The 24,478-nt window shown below is 36.2% G+C and overlaps 1 protein-coding gene and 1 long non-coding RNA gene across 3 annotated transcripts in view; one reads left to right on the top strand and one right to left on the bottom strand.

Moving 5' to 3' along the window:
* LOC124304040 (potassium voltage-gated channel subfamily H member 2-like) overlaps window positions 1–18,843 on the top strand; it is an 83,596-nt gene extending 64,753 nt beyond the window's left edge. For both annotated transcript variants that reach the window (XM_046761980.1, XM_046761979.1), the window contains 13 exons: window positions 3,299–3,453; window positions 5,172–5,292; window positions 5,367–5,487; window positions 5,923–6,232; window positions 6,622–6,958; window positions 7,472–7,671; window positions 7,745–7,869; window positions 9,100–9,195; window positions 9,838–9,978; window positions 10,880–11,216; window positions 12,053–12,130; window positions 15,345–15,584; window positions 17,435–18,843. In XM_046761980.1, the coding sequence (XP_046617936.1) occupies window positions 3,299–3,453; window positions 5,172–5,292; window positions 5,367–5,487; window positions 5,923–6,232; window positions 6,622–6,958; window positions 7,472–7,671; window positions 7,745–7,869; window positions 9,100–9,195; window positions 9,838–9,978; window positions 10,880–11,216; window positions 12,053–12,130; window positions 15,345–15,584; window positions 17,435–17,753 (2,580 nt within the window). In that variant the 3' untranslated portion in view covers window positions 17,754–18,843. The remainder of the gene's footprint in view (window positions 1–3,298; window positions 3,454–5,171; window positions 5,293–5,366; window positions 5,488–5,922; window positions 6,233–6,621; window positions 6,959–7,471; window positions 7,672–7,744; window positions 7,870–9,099; window positions 9,196–9,837; window positions 9,979–10,879; window positions 11,217–12,052; window positions 12,131–15,344; window positions 15,585–17,434) is intronic.
* LOC124304057 (uncharacterized) lies at window positions 12,452–13,651 on the bottom strand. The gene is made up of 3 exons (XR_006908047.1): window positions 13,569–13,651; window positions 13,055–13,322; window positions 12,452–12,664 (listed from the first exon to the last, which is right to left on the bottom strand). It is a non-coding gene; the product is annotated as an uncharacterized LOC124304057 (long non-coding RNA).
* Window positions 18,844–24,478: the final 5,635 nt, after the last annotated feature.

Here is a 24,478-nt window from a genome sequence, read left to right as displayed (position 1 = left end):
CCGGTGTTGACGATTCATACAACAGTTGAGATGATATTTCATTTAAAAAAATTGCACAACAAAACGCCTTGTTTCAAGACAAAAATGCGCAAATTCATTTTCACGTATAATTGTATACTCAGCACCCGACAATAATACCTGTAAGATATGACAAATAATCCGTCGTTTACGAGCGACATACCTGCCCTTATTTAAATACGCAATTTTCGCACAATATGAAAATGAAAAAATTTTAAACAATCATTTAAAGATGTTACTTTGTTTTTCGATTCAAGTCTCGTGATCGTATGATCACTTGATGAATTAATTGTCCTTCAATTAATCGATTCTACTACTAAAAATCGTGCATATTCATATGCCGAATATAATGTAAAGGAATTGTGAAAGCAAGTCAAAATATTCATCATTGTCGATAATCATACGAATTTATTTATCGTTTTCGATTCCGCCACGGAAATTTTTTTTTTTTTTCTCACATTTTTATGAGGCGTTGAAAAATTAAGGGAAAGAATTATTTTGCACGTTATGACGAGTAGAATCTTAAAAGAAGTTCGACGATGTTGCGTACGAATTGGCCATAGTGAGGGAAAAAAAAAAAAAAAAAAAACAAACGAGTAATTAAGTAAATTGTAATTATCGATTGCGTCTTTGTTACGCGGATATATGTGTGTTTTATTTTCGTCCAAGACTTTTAACGACGACAATGAAATTTTCCAAAGTCATTCCAAAATCTGCATACTCTTACACGTCATCCACAAACACGTACACTTACACAACAAAAAGAAAACAGAAAAACGTACGAACAAACAAACAAACGCACATTACACGAAGACCGAAAAAGAGGAGGGCAAACATGATATACGATCAGTATGAATAACATACGTACAAACTTCACACGAATACCCTGATATGTACAATAAAAACACAAGTCCGGAAAGAGTACAGCGCGAGGTTCAAATTGTACGTAAGCTTTTTAAACTTTTCTAAATTTTTTTTCAACATTAATAATAAATATTAATCTGTTCGATCGGTTTTTTTATCACCGATATCTTATAATTATTTTTTCAACATTTTTTTAAATTTTATTTTCTTTTACTTTCTTCTCGTTCTCTAGCGATTTCTTTGCATTCATGTAACATCTAACGATAATAACAATAACAACAACAACAACAACAACAACAACAACAATAATAATAATAATAATAATAATAACAACAACAACAATAGCAACCAATTTTTTTTTTTGTTTTTAAACATATGATATGCATCACTTTTCTGAACACCTAATTGCGTAAAATCCTTGTCTTCATATATATATATACATATATATGGCAATATGGTACATTCTCACTCTTATTTTTTAATATTCACATTATTTTGTTCTTATTACTATCACATTCTATAATTCTTGCTCCATTGTTACTATTACTATTATCACTATTATTAGTATTATTATCATTATTATTCTCATCATTATTCCCATTATTATTATTATTATTGTTATTATTATTGTTATTATTATTATTATTATTACTGTTATCGTTATCGTTGTATCGTATACGCTTACGTTGCAAGCTTCGTATGCAATTGCGCGTGTGCGCGCGTGTGTGTGTGCGTGTGTGTTTGAATTTGATTTTCATTTTATATCCACTGATTTATTTAAAATACATTTTGTTTCTTAAACTCGTACAATCTCTCCAATTGCCGCTTTTTATTTCTCTGCAGGCGCACGCGTGCGCGTGCGTTTACGCGTGTGTATGCGCGTGCGTGTGTTTTTTCGCACAAACGCGATCGCTTTGCCGTGCAACATTCACTACGCATAAATTGTATAATTTTTGAGCTTACCTACATATCGCTTATACATAATACATATACATGTATATACAATAATAATAATCAATTGTTATTGTTATTATTATTGTTGATATTATTATTATTCAACCCTGTATTATACTTTTTACCTTTGCCTATAATAAATTGCGATATTTACTTCTTTTATTTCACTCTTGCGAATCTGTTTTTTTTTTTTTCAATTCAATAATTATTTTCTCGTCACGCAGATGATCCAGTACATCTATTATACATATAATGCTGACACAATTTTAATAGTAAACTTTGTAACTTGCTACTGGATTAATTCGTAATTTCTTTTCAATCGATTTTCTTTTATTATTCGTATTGAGTTTGAATTTATTTTATACGCCCTAACGAAAATCTCGAGGCTCGAGTGATTTGTGATTACAATAAATTTCGATTCTTCGTATTCTTCTTAATATCCTTATTGATACATTTATTTATTTTTGTTCATCTAGCTTTGTGTTATTTGCTTCTCCTTTTCAATTCTTTTTTTTATATATTTGGTAATGCCACGATAAAAAAATATGCAATGCATGCTTGTAATTCGTTGTATATACCTATACATAATGTAGTAGGTACAATGTATGTACAGTATGTATATATCATATAGATATACGTATATTCATTCACCATACCATTGATTGGTCATTCATTCATTCGTTCATTCATTCGTAATTTCATTTTCGCTTAGACAATGTAGACAATCATTCATCGGATTGAGAAAAAATCACCGATGAAAAGAAAAAAACCTGTATCGCACATTTGTATATCCTGCATCGTCATTTATAATTCATCGAGTTCCCGCACATATATTTCTATACCTTCATTACCGAATCCCAGAAAAAAAAATATGTACCTGCAATCAATTCAGCAACGTGAATCGCGCGCGATGTACAACGTATTTCAATCTCGTAATCGTTTAACTTCGATTTGGTGAAAAGAACAATTTCTTCCTTCACATTACCCTCATTCTTCATTTATTCTAACAATCGCGAACGCGGTGCGAATTTTCGCGTTATTTTGCAAGCACGTCTCTCGTCAACTTTCGGATTCGCTCGATTTTTCATCATCTTCACTTACGATGCATCGAAGAAGACGGTGTCAATAACGAGAAACGGAAATGAATTGAACGGTCCTAAATTGTTTCCAAATGGAGGATAAGGAAAAAAAAAAAAAACGGTCTTCATTGTCGTTGTTTCAACACGTGATACATTCAATCGATCCCACGAGGTCTCAAAGAAAACATTAACGCCGTTATTCATTATGTACGTAAAATAGATCCCGGGAATCGAGATTTAAAAAGTGCGTCAAAATAGAAATGAAATGTGAGACTAGGTCGATCGGATAAACAAATCAATCGATATAGAGAAAGTATCAAAAATAAATGGAGCAATGAAAAAAAGCATTACCAAAAACAGGAAACCTTACCATTTTATTGCAGACGACTACTCTGATTGGTTTGTTAAAAGCTGCCAGATTGCTACGATTAGTAAGGGTGGCAAGGAAGATCGATCGTTACAGCGAATACGGCGCTGCGGTGCTTCTTCTCCTAATGGCATCGTTCGCTCTCATTGCTCACTGGCTTGCCTGCATCTGGTAAGAGAGAAAGAGAAATTGTTTCCCGTTATTCGTTGATTCGTATATTTTGTTCTCGTTGCGAATAAGCTTGTTGAAAGAAGAGAGACGCGGAAAGAAATGTCCTCGAGGCTGTTGATTGGGCGAAAATCGGGTGGGGGTACCAATGTGGAAAGAGATCGAAAAATCGAAGGACCAGAATATCGAATATTTAGAGAAGGAGAAACTTGATTCATAGATCTTCAAAATGTCAAAGGTCAAAGTATGGGGCAGTAGAAGAATAGAAAGGTCACAACGTAGAATGCCAAACTCTCGAATCGTCAGTATTCCTCTCGATAGTATAAAATCGTATTCAGAATCTCGATTTTGCCGTTCTGTGTTTCAACCTGTCAATATTTTCAACTTTCTATATTTGGACTTCACACGTTTTTAAATTTTACGAATAAAATTTTCGCGTCTATGAGTATTCGACATTCCGATCCTTCCGTCAATCGGCGATTCCAGTTTTTTTTTACCTCTACCCCAAAAATCGTTTCTTCTAAATTAATATCGTTGTATAACAAGATGGTCGTACTCTGAGTATTGCGCGAATTATTATATCCTTGAGAGGATGCTACAGTCAGTCTTTACCGACCGAGTGAAATATGATTTATTTTCACTGTTACTTACGCTTACGCGTCACTAACGCAAAAAAGTTACAGACAGCGCTATTCTACATGCGATGCCGAACAAAATCGTCGAAAAACTTGATTGTTTCATGTTAGGATAACCCCAGTAAATACTTTGTTCTGTACTGTATTCCTAAAATAAGTGGTAATTGAATTACAGAAATACATTTCCTGGTGTCATTGTCGCGTGAAGCCAAACTTTCTTCAGATATTCATATTCGGCATTGTGTGTAGAATGGCGCTGTCAGTGGCTTATTTCCGTTGGCAATGCGTGTATCACGGTGAGTCTTAATATTTTTAAATGAAAAGTTCGAGGACCCCAAAACTACGATTGGGAATTTGTTATAAATCGTCTCTATAATACATTTTTCATCAACTTGAAATAATCCCCTGGGCCGTTTTTTTTATTTCTTAAAAATTCGTCAAAATTGCTATGTATAATAACTTAAACGCTAAATAAGCTGGTTCATTCTTATGATACGAGTTTGAATAAATATTTAAGTAAGTTAAAGTACTTGCAAATCATTATTGTAATAGTAACATGAATATTTTATTCAAGTATTTTTCAACAATCACTAAAAACTAGCCATATTTATAAAATTAATAAAATAATTTTTTTTTTGAAAAAGAAATTTTTATTTGAAAAAAGTTACTTATTCAAACTCGTATAATAAGGATGAACCAGCTTATTTAGCGTTTAAGTTATTATACATAGCAATTTTGACGAATTTTTAAGAAATAAAAAAAACGGCCCAGGGGATTATTTCAAGTTAATGAAAAATGTATTATAGAGACGATTTATAACAAATTCCCAATCGTAGCTTTGGGGTCCTCGAACTTTTCATTTAAAAATATTAAGGCTCACCGTGGTATAAGCATAGTTAATAGTCAAAATAAGTGACATTTTACTGGTCCCGCAAAGACTGGTTATTGCATCCTTTTGAGGTACGGGAACCTCACCGAAGATATAAAAATAAAAAACACTATTCTTGGCCAACTTGTGTGAACGAATGTACAAAAAAAATAGAACAGGGCTTGTTTATGATATTTTTAGATCGAATCCGTTTTCAGGTATGCTATCGGAAACGCGGAGAGGTCATCGCTTAAGAGTAAAGTTGGCTGGCTCGACATACTGGCGAATGACACCCACCAATTTTATCACCTAAACGACACCGGCGGTCCGAGTATAAAGGTAAATATTGTAGTACGACAGTAAATATCGTGAGCTTGACGCTGAACTGTTATAATTTTTTTTTTTTTTTACAGAGCCGATACGTGACAGCTTTGTACTTCACGTTCAGCAGCTTGACTTCGGTCGGTTTTGGAAACGTTGCGCCGAATACTGACGCCGAAAAAATATTCACCATAATCGTAATGCTGATAGGATGTGAGTTGGACTTTCGGGATTCTGCATATCTGCAGCGATCAATAAGCATTTACATAACAAGTTTAGACACATAGTTTTAAAATGAGGGTGCGGCGCGAGATGGAATGTTAGGGGAAAAAACGAGTAAAAGGAAACAAATTAGAAGTCATAAATCATCCCGCAGCCTCGCCTTCGACCCTGTAACGTTATGTAAATTATACATGTATATACTTTCTTAGACAGTAATGCGGACGGAAGTAAGGAAGGAACAACTTATAACTATAATACGATCTTGACATAGATTATCTCTTTGGAACCTGAAGAAATTCAGTGTTACGTATAAATGTGAACCTAAAGTATCCCCAAAACCCAGAATCGATTCACGTTATCGATGCCGTATCGATCGTTTTCACCAGTATGTTTCTACTTGTTTCGATCAACATCCTCGAATTTCAGCTCTGATGTACGCGAGTATATTCGGAAACGTGTCGGCGATTATTCAGAGGCTGTACAGCGGGACTGCTAGGTACCACACCCAGATGCTGAGGGTGAGAGAGTTCATAAAGTTTCACCAGATACCCAACCCCCTTCGGCAAAGGCTCGAGGAGTACTTCCAGCACGCCTGGACCTACACGAACGGCATCGACATGAACAGCGTGTTGAAGGGATTCCCCGAGTGTCTGCAGGCCGATATTTGCCTTCATCTGAACAGGAACCTGCTCAGCAATTGCACGGCATTCGAGGGAGCGAGTCAAGGCTGCCTCAGGTGAGTTTAATTTTTGTCAAGCAAAACTCGGGGTCTGAATAGAAAATCGTGCATTTTGTTCGCGTCAGTCATGGTATGTACACGGATGGAAGGATGTCTCTAATGTGCGATAGAAATGATTATGAGCAAATACGTATCACAAAAGTTAAGACGTGCTACCATCGATTTTGAGAGAAAGTTTTACAACGAGAACGTTAAAATTCATTAAACTCCTGGTGTTTTTGATACGTTTCTGATGCAACTTTCCCATTTGATTCGTCATAGAGATCCATTGCTGGATGCTTTTGCGGTGGATGGTTCTTTTCTCTTGTTTCAACTGTTGACTTTTAGCGCACAACACAAGTGGAGACTGTCTTGTAACCGCAACAAAATGTTGATAAATTTCGCAGAGCGTTGTCCCTGAAGTTCAAAACCACGCACGCGCCTCCGGGAGACACGCTTGTTCACCGAGGAGACGTGCTCACCTCGCTCTACTTCATATCGCGCGGTAGCATCGAGATACTGAAGGACGACATAGTCATGGCGATCCTCGGCAAGGACGACATATTCGGCGAGAATCCATGCATTTATCCAACCGTCGGAAAATCATCCTGCAACGTACGCGCCCTGACCTACTGCGACCTCCACAAGATACACCGAGACGATCTGCTCGATGTCCTGGCGCTCTATCCGGAGTTCGCCAACCACTTCAGCACCAACCTTGAAATCACGTTCAACATGCGTGACGTGAGTATTGTTTTCTGATCGTAAACTGATTGTGAGAGAGTCGGACTCTCGCGATAACTGACAATGGTGTCTACCAACCTGTGATATTCAAATCCCCTCGAAAGTTGCAGGATTAGGTTAGACACTTTTCCGGGTGTATTAGAGACTCCTTTAATCATTGGCGGACTGGACAGTTGCGGTCTCCGATCACGTTCCAATTAACTCTGGTGTTAATGTTGTGTGACGTATTTAGAGTTAACGTACCGTGTTTTATCGTTTTTTTCATCCAATTGCTGAGACATTTTAATCCGATAGATATGCAACAGTAAATCAGGTCCAGTGAAACTTTGCAAACCTTTGTTCTACAACATCCCTCTTTCAACACATTAATTAATTTAATTAATTCAAAAACTTGGTCAATAATTGATTTCAAAGTTCCCTATCAGAGATCGAGGTTTACCAGATTTTTCCATACAGTAGACACTCGAGTCCGATTTATATATAACCTGCCTAATAAGACGCGTGTACAAACAGGAGGAACAAGCTGGCGTGGATCCAATGTCGGCTCGATTTCCGGTCAGCACGCCAACCGACGTGGACGTCGACGCGAGGCGATTCGCCTTCCGGCCTCCGAGGTACCGTCGAGGTCCAGGAGGAGGTGGAGGAGCGCCACCGGGATCACACCTGGTCCCCACTGGGCGACAGGACTCGCTGCAGGACGACCAGGAAGAATAGTAAGTAAAAATGTGGTGGAGAAAAAGTGATTCAAAGGATGATGAAATGTTCGACAATTTTTTATTGCAACAGTGACAGAGGCAGCGGTCACGGGATCCTCGAGTTCAGCACCGACAAAGCCGGCCAAGACGTGACGCCTCTGAACCTGGAATTCGACGAGCCGAAGCAGCGGAGTTCTACCTTGAATTCGATAACCGGTCAGTACAGCTACTTATAATCGCCTTATCACGTCGGTATTCGTATTGTACCTTCTTGAAAGTCCACTCATGATGCATTTTACATCATAAATCGTTAGTGTTGCATACTTTGCTTTCGTGTCTATTGTATATTATGTGCTTATACGTAGAACGCCTTTGTCCATTTCACGGTTTTGGTTCTCGTTTCATCCTCACTCCCCGTTTCGTTTTGTTCGACACGAATGAATGGTCTTTGCACGATGCTATAAACACCAGCTACACTGCGATCCTGATGATCAATGTCAGCCCTATTAAACGCACCCTGCCGCAGCCGATGCTTGATCTCGGTAACTCTCCGGACTGTGAATAATGATGCGAATGTCGATCTGTCAGAGAAGGGTTATAAGTGAATCCATGTACCGTCTGTCACCCGCTTCTTCCCTCCCAAAGTTCTTGTTAGACTCGCCTGATTATGGTCTCCGAAAAGATTTCGCTGCACGCATGACGCAAATTCACGGTATGATAACCAAAAGGTACGTATTACGATGCAACAGCACTGCTGCACTGTTAAATGATCGAAAACTTACACACGCACACAAATCATCGTCTGCATTATCGTCATGATAAAGATGTGAAAAGATATAATGTTACACCACTCTCTTAATGTCTTGGAGTGAGAGGATTCACTCAAGTGGTGTGAAAAATCACCAAGCGAGAGTGAAAACTACGCAACTCCGAGTCCAAGCGAGTGAATATTCATTCCAATCGAGTAATATTCACAGTGATTTTATTATCTGTAAGCGTTTGGCGTGGAAATTTCACTCTTAATACGAGAACTACCAGATCAGGTAAAATGACTGGTTTTGCAATTTCATTTTAAAATTCTTACTCCGTGTTACATTTTTTTCCTCGCAATGATGTAATGACTTTTACAACGATAACTAAATGAATCATGTAATGAATTTTTTGTTTTACTGAATTAGACTGGTTTTACTATTTCATTTTAATGTCCCTACTTCATGTTATTTTACCTCGGTAGTTTTAGTGTTAAAGAGTCAATGTTCATTGCACCATGCGAGTTGTGTTGTTTCAACTCCACGGAAATTCGGAGAGCAGACAAGAGCGATCGATTGCACACATCTTTTAACGAATTGTATACACTTCCTTCCCAAGCGCTTTGAATACTGAATGAATTGAGTTTCGGTTTTATCATCTCCCGGTTTGTTAACACCTTGTAACCTGGTTGTTCAGGCATGCTAACCCATCTCAAGCGCAGCATACCGGACCTTCGCCAGCACAAGATACACCTCCAGCCACTGACGAGCCACGACTACCTCGCGAAGCAAGGTACGTCCATGCATTGATATACGACCGTCGCTAACGGACGGCCATTATCACCTCGTCACCGCCCGTGCATCGTCAAATATATCCAATCACTCGCATCCTCATTTCCATACGTTGATCATCGACGTACGAAGAAGAGAGAAAAGCACCCGACGGTGATGAAGACCCTTCATTCCGGGTCCTATACAGATCCTTCCTGACCTTCTTGTCTCGTTAAGAAGAGGGTACAGCTTGAACGGTCTGAAATCATACCTATTTGTAGGAGTTTTTTTTTTTTTTTCTCAAAGAAAATATAAACAGCAATTTCAAATCGAAGGCTTTATTATTTATAGTTTGAAGAATATTTTTCCATTTTTTCAGTGAAATTAAGAACAAAATGGCGGCAAGGCGCATACAAGTACCGAACGACCACGTTTTCAATCCGGTGGCGGATCGACTTTTTTATCGATTCGTGCTGCATAGCTATATTTTTGAATTTCGATTCCAACATTTTTCTAACAAATTTTTGGTTTCTTCTTTGAAAAAAACTTCAAAAAGTAGGTATGATTTTAGACCGTCCAAGCCGTATCGCCCCCCTTAAGCTCAGCCAACGGTAGTCACTCGCCAAGCAGCTTGCAGCTACTCATTATTCGCTCTGTTCCGCAGTTACTACACCCCTGACTAGACCCGCGAGGCGGAGCTCGGCTGCCGGCGAAAGCTGCCTCAGTCACACTGCCGCCCATCCAGCATCAACCACTTCTAGTCACTACACGACCCCATCACCGCCCCAGCATCCACACTCGCACGGTACGGTTCTGCTGCTACTGTACTAGAATTATTTCAATTAATTTACTACGCGATTTCGCGGGTTTCGCTGGTTGACTGCATACCTTGCTTCGAGGTTCACGGTATTAGAGAAGATTTGAAGGGGGTTGTTTGAAGGGAGTTTCCCTGATATCATATCTGATGAGAAAAGCATCAAAGATCTCAGAAACTCGCGTTTCAAACTATTTCGCACAAGCTGTCGTGACGTTTCGTATGAATTTACGGAATGATGACAGGTTTCACGAGATTTTAAACGATTTCATCCAATGAGATTGACAAGTAATAGACACTATATCAAAAGGGTAAAAGTGAACCACTCGCGAAATCTCCGCCATCTTCACGCAAGTAAACAAGTTTTCAGAATATTTCCATGGTACATTAAAACCACCTCACAGTGCAACATTGCAATACCTATAACTAACACACCTCATCAAGAGAGTATCACTCAAGCAGTTCTCACGATCAAGTCCTTTGCACGCAATGACATCAAACCAGACTGCGCAATTGACAGAATATCATGTAACCTGTAGAAGTATAGACAAACTAGGGAGGATTGAGGCAAGGAACATTATATCTCCGTGTGCCAGAAAGTGTCCGTAAAGTCCGCAAATTGAGATGGCCTTGCTGCAGCAAAAGTTCCACAAAGTACCAATCAGGTTCAACCCGATTGAACCCTGATTGCTGAGCACCAATCAGATCGTTACCTTTATTGCTTATGAGCGCCATTCTGGTGACTTGTTTAACCACTATTTTTCGCTTTTTGGCGGAGAGTTTTTCAGTCGAAAGCCCGTATGAGATACTTCTCCTTACCTCTACCCTTCATAAAACGAACTAACACCGGGCTGAAAAAAGCCGACCGCATAAATGACACTCTGGTTCGCAGGTGAATTCCAAAGTGGTCCAGGCCGGCCACTGGACGAAATAAACGCCAGGATAGACCAACTCACCCGGCAAGTCACGTCCCTCGAGCACTCGATGGCCGGGGACGTGAGGCTGATCCTGGCCCTCCTCCAGCAGACTCTGAACTCCTCGCGGGAGAGTTCGAGCATCGAAATGATACCCGGTACCGCGCCTGCGATGACGATAAAATCAACCGGAAGAGCACCGGCTCTCGTTCAGAGATCGGCGAGCGAACCGCAACCTCCGAGCATTCCTACTTCAACCAGCTACGGCAATGGACATGGGAAAATCCAGCCGAGTACCTCGCACAGTTTGTTCAGGTAGGAGATAATAACGTCTCTTTCGAATTCATTGATCAGGGATTTATTTTTCTGCAATGGGAAAATGGGGACGGTAGCGAATCTAACCAAAATTGGTACGTTCGGACTACTACGGGGGTGGGGGTCAAACTTTGGAAGGATCAATATTTGGAACGATCGATATATCGAAACTTCAAAGGTGCGAACGTAAAATATCGAAAGATGAATTGTTAGAAATCTTGATTTTCGCATGTTTGACATTTCGATATATCGGCCATTCCAAATATTGATCCTTCTAAGGCTTGACCTCCACCCTACCGCGGGACAATTTTTGGATCAATTCAGAGGTTCGGTATCAGATAGTGTTACATTGACATCAAAATGCAAAGTATACACTGCATTTTTCTTACCGTGCCTTTTTGTCAGATTACAAAAATTGTGCAGAAGAGAATTTTTGCGCGAGGTTCAAGTTGGTAACGTTATACAGCATGTAAAGAATAACTATATATTCTGAATTAATTAACGATTTTGCGATATCAGTGCTTTTAGATTTTTTTTAGGATACCGAATTTCGGAAATCCCTCAAGTCGAAAATTTACGATTTTTCTTAAACTTGCATAGCTGCATCGACATTACGATCTTCAACCTCATATCGCACTTTATGATTTCACTATTCATTACGCGTTCTTTAATTAATCTTGATCCCGATATTTATCGTCATCACTATCATCATCATCATCATCATCATCGCATGTTTGATTCTACAATTTTTTTTCCTTCTTATCTCTGAATCGAAGAAGAAGAATAATAAGAAGAAGAAAAAAAAGACCCACAGTTTTTCTTCTGTCCCGGATAAGCTTTCTTTCCAAATCCCTGGATCAGTTGCATTTGATATCGGCGTCTTTTGTTTTGGATAAATTGGACAAGTTGAAAAGGTGACGTTCAGTAGTAATATGCTTATAAGTATAATGTTGCGCATACTTGGTAAAAATTTTCTCGTTGTCATTCCTACCCGTTACAACGCTCCGTCGTATGTGGAAAATAACCGTATATAGAGATGTATGTATATAATACATAATTTACACGATAAATACCATAATAATTATGCAATTACATCGAGTATACGAAGTACGGTAATTATATACACACGGAAATTTTTTTAAACAGTATAATTAAAATTGCAAATTATTCAACGATCCAACTGCACAACATCTCGATACCACGTATAATGCGTTACACTCTTAATTCTTCCCCGGCAGTGAATTGGCTGGTTTGATGTAGCGGGAAACGGCTCGTAAGAATTTCTCATGACGAAGCATATGCAGGGCCTTAAAAACGCGTTTCGGAACAGCCGGTAACGAAGCCTCGCCCGATTTGTAATGGGGGACAATTGCGCAGGATGATCTGGTGGTACGTCGCCTCGGAGTTCGATTCGCGATCGTCTTCGACGCTTCGGACATTCCCAGGATCTTTGGAAAAAGAATATTAGCTCCCTATTTTTCCATGTCGAAATTTGAAGAGATTCCACTGCACTTTCCCAGAAGATGATGCCAAATTTTTCGCGACAAAAAAACGTCTCGTTTGTCAGTTTCAACGATGACGAGTTCAACGATATTGAAATTAGTTTTATGAATTTTTTCGATAGTTCGTCTGCGAGTCAATACAATGAAAAAAATAAATTGAACCGTTTTCTACCAGTTCATTGTTTTTCAGTATCGTCTGTTACAGTTGAATCAATGTTCGCAACTAAAAGATGCGACTTCTTGGTTTGAGACATTTTATCAACCGTTATCACGAACCGCGTTTGAATTACATAAAATACAATATCCTCCAAACAATTACGGAGGGAAATTTTTTACCTCTTTCCCCTGCCGGTGTCGTCTTCGTCCGTTTTTCTTCGTCGACTTTCGGTTGACCCGACGACGCCGATTTTGGCTCGAAACCCGTTTCGAAGACCGATTCGCGCCGTCGAAATTTTTGCCAATCGAGTTTGATTCTATGCGCCGACGCATCGTTCGCCGATCTTCGCGATTCGTTTCACCAACGCTGTTCTCGTCGTGCTTCCGTTTTTCGACCGACGAAGCCCGCGGATTATCAACCGCCTTTCGATCCTTGTTCTCTTGAGATCTGACTTGCATAATATTATTGAAGAAAAGAATCTGAGAAGATGTTATTGGTTCGTTCGGAACGTACACGTACCGTCAGGTGAAACCTTAAGATTAAGGTAAAAAGTTTGTGTAATTTGCCCGATTTCCATGAAAAAAATTATCTCGTCCAAAAATTAATTCCATAAAAATTATCCGATTAGGCATATTTTCTACCTGACCGTACGTCTCGTTGACTTTCGATTTCGTTAATCACGCCAATTTTCACCTGCGTCTGTCACTGCGAGCAGAATTTGTGCCTTTCCTCGGTTCTCTGTTATCGTTAATTTCGTCTTTCGTGTTACTTTCTCGTCTTTCCATGACACTGTTCAATTATCAATGTTTGGCTTTCAAACGGCGTTATTTAATTTTTACTTATCACACTCAAACCTTGAGTCCGAGATTACTTTATCGGGCGACAAATTTTATTTGCCAAGGTTAATTCATGCGTATGTAATATGTACAACACGTAAGAAATTGCGATTACTATTTTTAAATATACCAAACACCGGAGTGAATTTTCATTCCTTCGCTTATGATTTCTATGTTATTTTCATTATTTATATAAAGAAAAATGATGTATCAATGAACGCGTAATTTACATATCTCCACGGATTACGTTAGTCATGCAATCGTCGAGCCGAAAAATGACATCTCGCGTTGCTCCGCGAACAAATCCGCACACATCACGATTGTCATTTCACAATTACCCGCGATGCAAATATTTTTAAATTTATTAATTTATAAATTTTTCCTCCGCCTGCGTTTTTTTTCCGTTTCTATTTATACGTAGGTACGGTAGTATAATTTTGTGCTTATTATACACGTAACGTATTATTAATTAAATACCCCAAGCCTCACATATTCGTTGAAAAGGATAAATGCACATAATATTATACGTTTAAAACCTAATATTGCTTTTAGAATTTGATCGTTGAATAAATAGACAATCATCATAATAGAAGCTCCGTATCGTGTGCGTATACAGTAATTAATATTTTGTACAATCTCACGATCGGAGAACAAATATTTACGTGATTCTTCGCTTCTGGAAAACAATTTGGTTTCACAGTAGCAACTCGTCACGGCTTCACCCACAAATATTTTCAAATGCTTGTTACGGTAAAACTATCAAATATAACCATATGCTCTCGTGGACTTTTTCGTAAAGCTCGTCGGTACCTTGAAAACTCTTGAATATAACTTTCCTTTATCTGTAAGAGTTTAGACAGCGTTCGTATAAGTGTGTCATCACGTCCCGACTTGGCTTACAAATATCGTTGTAAATTATTGCCGAAAATTTGCTCTGTAAAACCTAGCCAGATTGTTTAGCTATCCAGAGCAAAGAACATAATAAAAATCGGTTCGGTAGTCCTGAAGTTATTAGCTAACGCGCGGACAGACAGACAGCGAGACGTTGAGTTTTACGTATAATTAAAATGACATTGCAGGACCGGATTCAGAATAAAAATAAACCACCCTCATTCGATTCGAAGTAAAAGCTCTTATCTCGTACTTTCTTGATAATTTTATCTCGAATAATTAAAAAAAAAAAAAAATCAATAACACATGCTGCACAATGTTCTTGCGAAACAAATAATGGGATAAATATTTTCTCTCGCTAAATATCAACCAAACTATTTCAGAGAGTTGAAGAATCACGTTCAATGAACTTTTCACCTTAGTTCGCAGTGCAGTGTGACGAATTATTTTCTTGATGCACCTCGTAGGTATGCCTAATTATAGGCAATTCAGGGTACACACACACTTTGAGCAAAACTCTTGAGCTGAATTGCCTATAATTAGGGATCGTTATGGGGTGCTTTACGGAAATAACCCGATGTAGTAAGGTGACAATAATTATTGTAAAGAGCTAGACTGCACCAAATGTAAACAAATCGTAGGTATAACAGCATTATATTTATGAAATTTAAATATCACGGGCATTAGAAGACAAAAAAAAAATAAATAAGTACGTCGTTTCAATGATGGGCCCAATTTTCAGGCCGCCAACCCGAGAGCCGACCTTCGCGTCATCGGGCACGTCGCGCTTGACGGTAACGTCGGAAAGCTCGGCGTTGGCTTCGGCTCTACAGTCCGCCCTGAACGGCAGACCAGGACCTACGAGGTCCCAAAGCCAACCCGTCGATCTGGCAGTTCCAGCCACCGTCCAACAGGCCCATCATCAGCCGTCAGCCTGGCACAGCCAGCCGGCAGCCTTTAGGAGAGGCGAGTTCAGGACCGGGTGAGTTTCGAATTAGTTTTACGAAGTTTAATCCGCGAAAAAATCGATAAGAAATCGGTTCAAGTCAAGTTTTAAAGTCGAAAAACAAAACTAACCTACCAAGATCAGTTGTCGATAAGTTAAACAGCGTGTCAACTAAAAAATTACCACGAAATTTGTCCAAGAATTTTGGAGATTATTAATTCGGGTTGTGCCAGAGTATGGTGACAACAAATTTACCCGATTTGGTGTAATATTTATTCAAACGATATCGGGTTTTCACTGAAGAAACCTGAATTAATGTTCCAATTACATCCCCCCTCTCCCATGTCTTGGTGACAAAATAGTATTTCGTTGAATGATAAAAAAAATACATATGTGCCGTCATAATTTCATCGGCATATATTTCAGAATCTCAGTAAATTCTGCATCTAGATAATCTACATATGTTTGAAGATACTCTGTTAAAGAGGTTGTTTGACCAAAAATCGATCATTTTCATTGATTTTATTACGAGACAGTCTTACATCAAGTTGTTATACATTTCTTATAATCTCTATAAAGCTACAATGATTTCTTTAAAAATACAAAAATAAAAAGTACTGAATTTATAAATATTAGCTTGGAAGTCGATACTTACTTCGGATCGGTCCAAAATTGCCGAAGATCTAACAGATCATATTTAGTCGATTTCACTCGGCGATGGTTCGGTTTATACCAAGGACTATGTATTTTACAGATTCGCTTAAATGGCTATTCTTTTTTTCCAGTTGTCAATTTAATATTCCCATATTTGTGGACCATAATCATAATATCGATGCAATGTGGTGAAATAAAAGATTTGTCAATGCCAATTCTTCCAGATTCTTAGCAATTTTGAAGCGATTCGAAACGAAGCATCGAGCTTTAAGCTTTCGTTTATAATTCCGGTACAAAAAATCTTCGTACGCTGACAAAAATTTCATTTTCCATACTTACTAGAAAAATTCAGTAAAACAGATATTGTTGAAAAAACTTGTTGAACACTGTTGCAATTTTATACAGCGAAACGAGGTACAACAAGTTACAATTTTGTGCGTTTATAGATGTTATTAGTATACATTCTCCAGTAAACTGCATGGCAAAATCAGATTGTTTGGTTTAAAGCACTTTTTTACTCAAATGATTATTATTGTGCCAAAATCAAATTTTCGCGACAATTATAAAAAAATGTTGCAGCATTGCCCATAATGAAAAAGAAAAGTCACAAATACTAGATTTTCTAGTTACAGCTAGGAAACCAATTTTCATGTCGTACCGACGAAACAATATTTTTCGATTATTCTTAGTATGAAACAAAAATTAAAATTGTCAAGTACAGTAAACCGCAACTAAAACTTTCTCTTGGTTTACTTTCAAATTGATAGATCTTCGGGAAACAATGATTCGATAAATATAACACAATGTTTGACAATCTCTTAATAAAATCGATCAAAATTGTAAGTAGATATACAAGGCTGGTTTTGGATACAGATTCCTGTACTGACATTGTACCGAAACTTAGCTAAGACGCAAACCCTTTTCCAGAATGTTTGTGGATAGTCGATGCCCTCAAATTGTTGGCAAGGTAGAACAACGAAATTATCGGATGTTCGATAACGTCGGATAACTAAGTGATCTGATGATCGATAAGGTCGATCAGACTGGGGATATTCTCGACCCTCAAATGTTGTGGAAAAAGGTTCGTGTCTTGTCTAAATGTTGGTAAAATGTAATTGGTTGGTAAAACAGGAGTCTGTATCCAGAACCGGCCTTATATATCTACTATTACAGATCTTCGGCCGATCAATCCAAGCGTCGCAATCTTACCTCGCGTGTTTAACTCGCGGTAGTTACAGCTCGTTCAACAAACGGTCGGAAACTGATCTCGGGGCGGGATCCGAGGATCCATGGAGCTGCGGCGATCAGTCGAGAACAAATCAGCAGCAGCAAAGGCCGAGGAGCAGTGAGAGCCGGAAGGAGGTTTCAGGCGAGGCGGTTTCCGGTCAGAGATCCTCGGCGACGCCGGGTGTCGAGAGTCACGCTCTTATTCAGCGGCCGGAATCCTCGCGGCAAACCAGTGAGGACATGTCCTGGGAATTCGCGATAAACGAGGCGCCAATAGCGAGGCTCGAATCCCTCGACGAGTTGGACCAGGATCACGGAAGTTAAGACGTGATTAATTGATGAGTTACGAATTGCGAACATGCGGGGAAAAATAAGAAGAACGGAAAATTTTTGCCAACTAATCAATTGCTTGGTAAAAAATATTCTTAAAACGGCAAACGGTTCGTTGTAACTGAGGTGAATTTTTTTTGAACCATTGTTTTATATATCTATATAGTCGAATTATTTTGAGAACGTCGCAAAATTCGCCATTCAGTGTAGAATTAATTATGATAACGATGACGATTATGATTATGATTATACGAACATCGTCCAGTGTACCTGATGATGATGACGAATAGTTGCAAGTCACGCGTCAACGATTAACCAACATATTTTAATGTATAACGTAATCATGCTTTAAGAATTATCAAAATCGAGAAGAAAAACAGAAGTATATATGTATAAGAGAAAAGAAATTTATTATCAGCGGGATTGATCACCATGAAAATATATTCATATATGTTACTTTAATTGGCAAATTTCATCCGATGTTGTTATACGACAGTATGATCATTATTTTTGTTTTATTATCATTACTATTATTATTATTATCATAATCACTATTCGCGTTGATTCGCCTTGTTATCAAAGTATGAACTTTTATTATATAGATTAACTGTATAAATCATCTTGTTAAACATATATATTTGTACAGAATTATTGTATATTTGGTTGTCATGTATATCAATTATAATTACTATGTATACGCTGTCACGTATCACATTATAACCAACCATCGTTTATATAACCAAAGATAAATTTTGAAATATTCGACATTGCCTCGATTTAGCCGCATATTGTAACACTTGACGCGAAATTTTCAAACCGAAATGAAAATTATATACAATACATATATTCCTATACGAAGTAAAAAGAAAATAAGAATGAAAAGATAATAACAATGCATTATGAAATCACCTGCAGCCTATATATGTGTGTGTATAATATAAATGGCGAAGTGCGCGTATGAAAATCGTCCGTATAATATAATATTTCTATTAATTGTAATCTCTCTCTCTCTCTCTCTCTCTCTCTCTCTCTCTCTCTCTCTCTCTCTCTCTCTCTCTCTCTCTCTCTCTCTCTCTCTCTCTCTCTCTCCCCCCCTCTCTCTCTCTCTCTCTCTCTCTCTCTCTCTCTCTCTCTCTAACTATCTACCCTCTATATATATATATATACACGTGCAATCTAGCAAAAAAGAAAAGTATGGTAACGGACGCAGAAAAAAAAATCTCTAAAATAAAAAAAATATTTATACTATATGCATTATATTATCAGGAAATCGAAAAATTTGGTTTAAGTACTTTTCGTTTATGCTTTTACCTGTATTATTGTGATTATTTTTATCATTATTATGATTATTCTGGATCGGAAAGTAGGTCAGATTGTCACGCGAGAAAAGGAACGAGAAGGAAAATCTATAAATTGAAAATCATACACAGCTATTAAAATGGAATCAAATAAGAATACATACGTAATATAATATAATATTAATTATATTAATTACATATAACGTTATATAGGCATTGAAGTGGCACTTTTTTAGGAGTTATTTCATTTTCTAATTTTTTCACCATATTTGCACGTTAGATAAGAAATACGATATATAAATGTAGAAATTACATATATTATATTATAATACATAATAGGTAAATATATACATTAATTTATTCGTTTATCCGCTTCTGATTTTCTTCTTCTTCGAAATTGAGAAAAAAAAAAAAAAAAAAGAAACAAAAACTAACTTCAGCGAAAACGACGATGATATTTAAATAAAAAATAATGTGAAAAACGAAAATAACTTATTCCTAAAACGGTGCCATGTACACATCACGTAAATTGTGCGTTTATGAATTTTACGAAATCACCCACGGGCAAAAATTCCGAAAATCACTGCTGATCAATATCTTCGAATAAGACACGATTTGCCCTAGTATTAAAATTATAATATATCATATATGATAGTACGTACATAATATACATAATACAATACACCTATAGCTGCCGCATCGAAAAATTTATAACACTTAGACAAAAATAAACTACATTGCATACGATTGTTACCGCCCTTTAATTATAATTATTACCATCGTGTTGCAAAAAAAAAAGTATTTCCGGACTTGGAGAAATGGGATATAATCAGGTTTTCTATCGGTATGAATTGACGGTTAATCATCAAACATGTCGAATAAATGAGACGGCGCTCCTCGTCTTTCCGTAAAATCAGAACTATCGTACCTACTTTTGTATCACGATGTTCCTGATCGTTATTCAGAAACAAGGAAAATCCTTTATTTTAGCCATAAGTCTGGATTTACACGAATTTTTCGAATTTTCGAAGACTTGAGGTTAATATTCAACATATCGCGTTGTATGCATTGTTTTTGATCATTTCTTCTTTTTCATTATGGAAAGTCGTCGATATAGAACTGTTTAAGAAAAAAAAAAAAATAATAATAAATTCAAAAAAAAAAAAAAAAAAATTACACCATTTCATTTTTAATATACGAAATTGCCTGCGCAGCTTTAGGCCTAGTACCTATACGCATATATGTATACAGCTATTATACATATTATATTTCGTATGTCACTGATATGCCATGATTACAATGCGAAATTACATACACGTGATAAAACTTTTAAGTAATAATAATACCATTTACGCGTCTGTGAGGTATTATTATCGTTATTATTATTATTATTGTTGTTATTATTATTACGGAATCGCATTAAAACAGCAATATTCAATGTATATTTATATACATGCAAAATATCTAATTCTTTTCTTCAATGGCTTGCATGTATTTACATCTACAACACAGAGTCCGTTGAAACGATTATCAAGTTACATAACGATGATGGTGATGACGGTAACGATGATAATTATAATAACAGTAATAATAATAATAAGAGAACAACTAATGCAACAATAGTAATAATAATGGTAATGAACATATAATTAAAATATATGCAGTATGTAATTATACGTACATAATAATAATAAAAATAATAATAATATAATTACAAAGTATAGGAAAGTAACGGAATTCGATTATAATAATACATACAGGTATATATATATGTATGTATATTTTGACATAAACAATCGCGTATTAGCATAGAATGAAATTTGCTTTTGCAAGCTCGTAAACGTGAATAATAATTATCACAGCAGCAACGATAACAAAAACAACAACAGTAAAAATAACAATCGTAATAACAACGGTACGAAATTTTTGCGCGCTGCATCGCAACTGTTGTACACGATATTATTTTTTCTTCTCTCAACTCGCTAAAATTATAAACAACATGTATAGGTACGAAAACCGGAAGTGATAGAAAAAAAAAAAATAAAATAAATAAATAAAGATTATAAAAATATATTGAAACGGGAATAAAATCAATCAAGCTTGCAGAGAAAACGTAATATGAAATACGATGAGATAAATAATCGACGTGGTATTATATTGTACCAGGTGTACAAGGTGAATTTCTAATGACTGAATCGTCTGTCGTTTGATGAAATTTAATGCGCATGCGCTACAACCCTGGAGCAGTTGTTTCCCAGGGTGACCAACGGACATGAATTTAGACGACAGTTAGCCACGACGACGCATGTAACCTGAAAAATTTTGACAGCTGTCGGTGTTGAGCCCACCTGCCAAGCGACAACGGTCAAGATTTTTGCAATTTCATCCGCGACGATTGGTCACCCTGCTATACGGGACATGTAACAAAACACGAAAGTTGATTGATCACGCGAAACGAATGGATAAATAAATATAATTAGAACAGCATATAACAATAACAAAAACACAAATCTGTGCAATAATTATTATTGAAACGCAATAATCAATTTTTTTTCAAATATCTTTTCTCACTAATTTTTTATCAGTACGCGTTCACGTCGTCGTTATAATTTATTTTCTTTTCCTTCTTTCCTCCATATCATCAGATATAACGAACAGTATAAAACTATAAGCTATAAACCTAGTAGCTGATCTTGTACTTGTGTAATATAATGACAATAGATATTGTTGTTAGTATTTTTATTGCTATCAATATTATTGATGTTATTATCATTATTATCAGACAAGTATCACACATATGTTTGCGCACGCTGTTCATTTCTTGCTCAGTCCTAGGGTACATGTGTATATAAATTGATATGTATGTACATGCATACGCATAGATACATATTTTAGACTATTTATACCCACGATAAGTAAGTTGTTATTATTATTATTATTGTTATTATTATCAATGTAATTTAAACAAAATATCATGCATAAATAGGATAGTATCGTTGTCACGTGTTATGATAGATAATTTTGCCTATTTATATTAAAAAAGATAATTCTCTGCATAGTTTCTCACTTTACGAAGAAAATTTTAGAAAATGGAATTAAAAAAAATTTTAAAACATTCTAATGAACGGTAAAATTAGCGAAGGGAACGATTGAAAGTGAAAATTAAGAGAAAAGATTATGGCAAAGAATTGAGCTTCGCTCTAACCGGGCTCGTGAAAAAAAAAATGGAAAAAAATAGCAACAAACATTATAACAATTACGTACAATTGCTGTACGTCATATAATATATAATATAGGTGGTAGATTCACAAGCTGTGGTACAATACAATGTATGTATAATACCAATTAATTAATAATCATACATTTCATGAGAAAAAGACGCACACTGCACGTACATACGAGTATATGGAGCATTCCACGTCAAATCGACCTGACCAAAATCATGACCCTCGCAGATTTATTTTATACTTTGTGAAAACTTTCTGTTACTTGTCGAAAGTAATTGTGATTTTTTTCTACATTTTCATTCGACAAAACTTAGGGGTTAGCATACGATATAATATATATGCGGAAATCGAGAATATCCGAAGTTCAATTAAGTGTAACTCGAAAACTGTTTATTAATTTTTGAAAAATTTTCAATAAAAAATCTTCAGTTTCGAGTGAACTTTAATGCCAAAATATGCAACAATTTATCTAGGTCGCTGACAGTACTTAAAAACCCAAATATATTAGTTTTTGAAATTTTTCAAAAACAGTTGAATTTTTTTTGCTGAAAATTTCAGAGAATACTCCTCTCTTACAATTAGTGTTGAAAAACTTGTGTAAATTTCATCGTGGGCCGAGACTTGGTTTCGAAGTTGCGACTTTTTTTCATACACAGTTTTCGCAAAAATTGTCATGTCACGTCATGTCGTGCTGTCGTCGACATGATATGAAATAATTCCAAAACTTTTTATCACGCGGCAAATATATGATTACACAGAAGCTTTCTCGTGTAATCGTTTCGTGACACATAACGCCCGGTGAGGGCTCTAGTGGTAGCACGTTTTCTTCTTCTTTTTTTTTTTTTTTACAGGAAACAATGTAGAAAAACATGCATAACTTTGGAATCAAAACTCGGTCCATGATGAAATTTAAACAAGTTTTTGAACACTGAGAGCGCAATGTCCTCTGAAATTTTTAGCGATAAAAACTTAACCATTTTTAAAAAATCTCAAAAATTAATATTTTTAAATTTTTAAGAACTTTTGGCAGCCTCAATTAATTTTTGCATATTTTGGCGTTAAATTTCACTCGAAACTGATACGTTTTCGTACGTAACTTTTTTTTTATATAACTAATAATTTTCGAATTACACTTAATTGAACTTCGCACATTTTCGAATTCCGCACATATAATATCGAATGTTAACATCTAAACAACGTCGAACAAAAACTAAAAAAAACTCTAGAAATTCTGGACAAGTAACAGAAGGTTTTCGCAAAGTTTAAACTAATTCTGAGAGGGTCAGGCTTTTGGTATGGTCGATCTAACGTGGAATGCCCCATATACGTACATATATGTATAGGTATGTCTAATTTCATGTACAATATATAAAAAGATATTATATATATATTGACTCCATATATAAGAATATACCTATATATATTATATTGATTCTAAATAATTTTTCTATTACAAAACGATTCAAAGAATATTGATAAACAATGAATATCAACACGTCCGTTTAATATAGCTGTACCTTCGAGATATCGAAGAAGAAATATGGAGGAAATTTCTGTTTGCCCTAAATTTCGAACGTGAAAAAAAAAAAATTAAATAAAAACTAATTGTCGTCGAATTGAATTGTAAAATAAAAGAAAGATTTGCAAATATTTTCACCCTGATTTTATCGTTATGTCTTTATTTTTTATTTTTTCACATTTTCATTTCAAAATCCGCGCTTAGTTGCCTTGTGTATGAAAGCACAGCCTTATCATGATTCAAGCTTTCGTCTCATCATAACGTAGGTGCACTTTTTTTTCTTCTAAGTATCTAAGTATATAGTAGTATATATAACAGAGTAATGAAAATGCGCCGATTGAATCTGCAGCTTCTGTATAATATGATTATAATGAATCAACGATACTTTACAATTGAACTTTGAATTTGCACAGGGTAGAAAAAAATTTATCGCGTGTGTAAGAAATAAATATAAGTGAAGAAAACGTGTAATTAGGAAAGGAGATGATTTAAAATTGATCACAAGATAATATAACACACACGCACACACAAAATATTTTTCAAGTTCGATTGTACGCTTGTATTACGCGTTTGATAATAATAATAATAACAATAATAATAATAATAATAATAATAACAATAATAATGATAGGAATAATCGATAACCGATATAAATTAATAAACCATCGTTAACGA

Source organism: Neodiprion virginianus, chromosome 4 (genome assembly GCF_021901495.1).
Source record: "Neodiprion virginianus isolate iyNeoVirg1 chromosome 4, iyNeoVirg1.1, whole genome shotgun sequence".
In the NCBI taxonomy this organism is placed as follows: Eukaryota; Metazoa; Arthropoda; class Insecta; order Hymenoptera; family Diprionidae; genus Neodiprion; species Neodiprion virginianus.
Note: the sequence above shows the minus strand (reverse complement) of the source record. Positions and strands in the feature narration are given on the sequence as shown.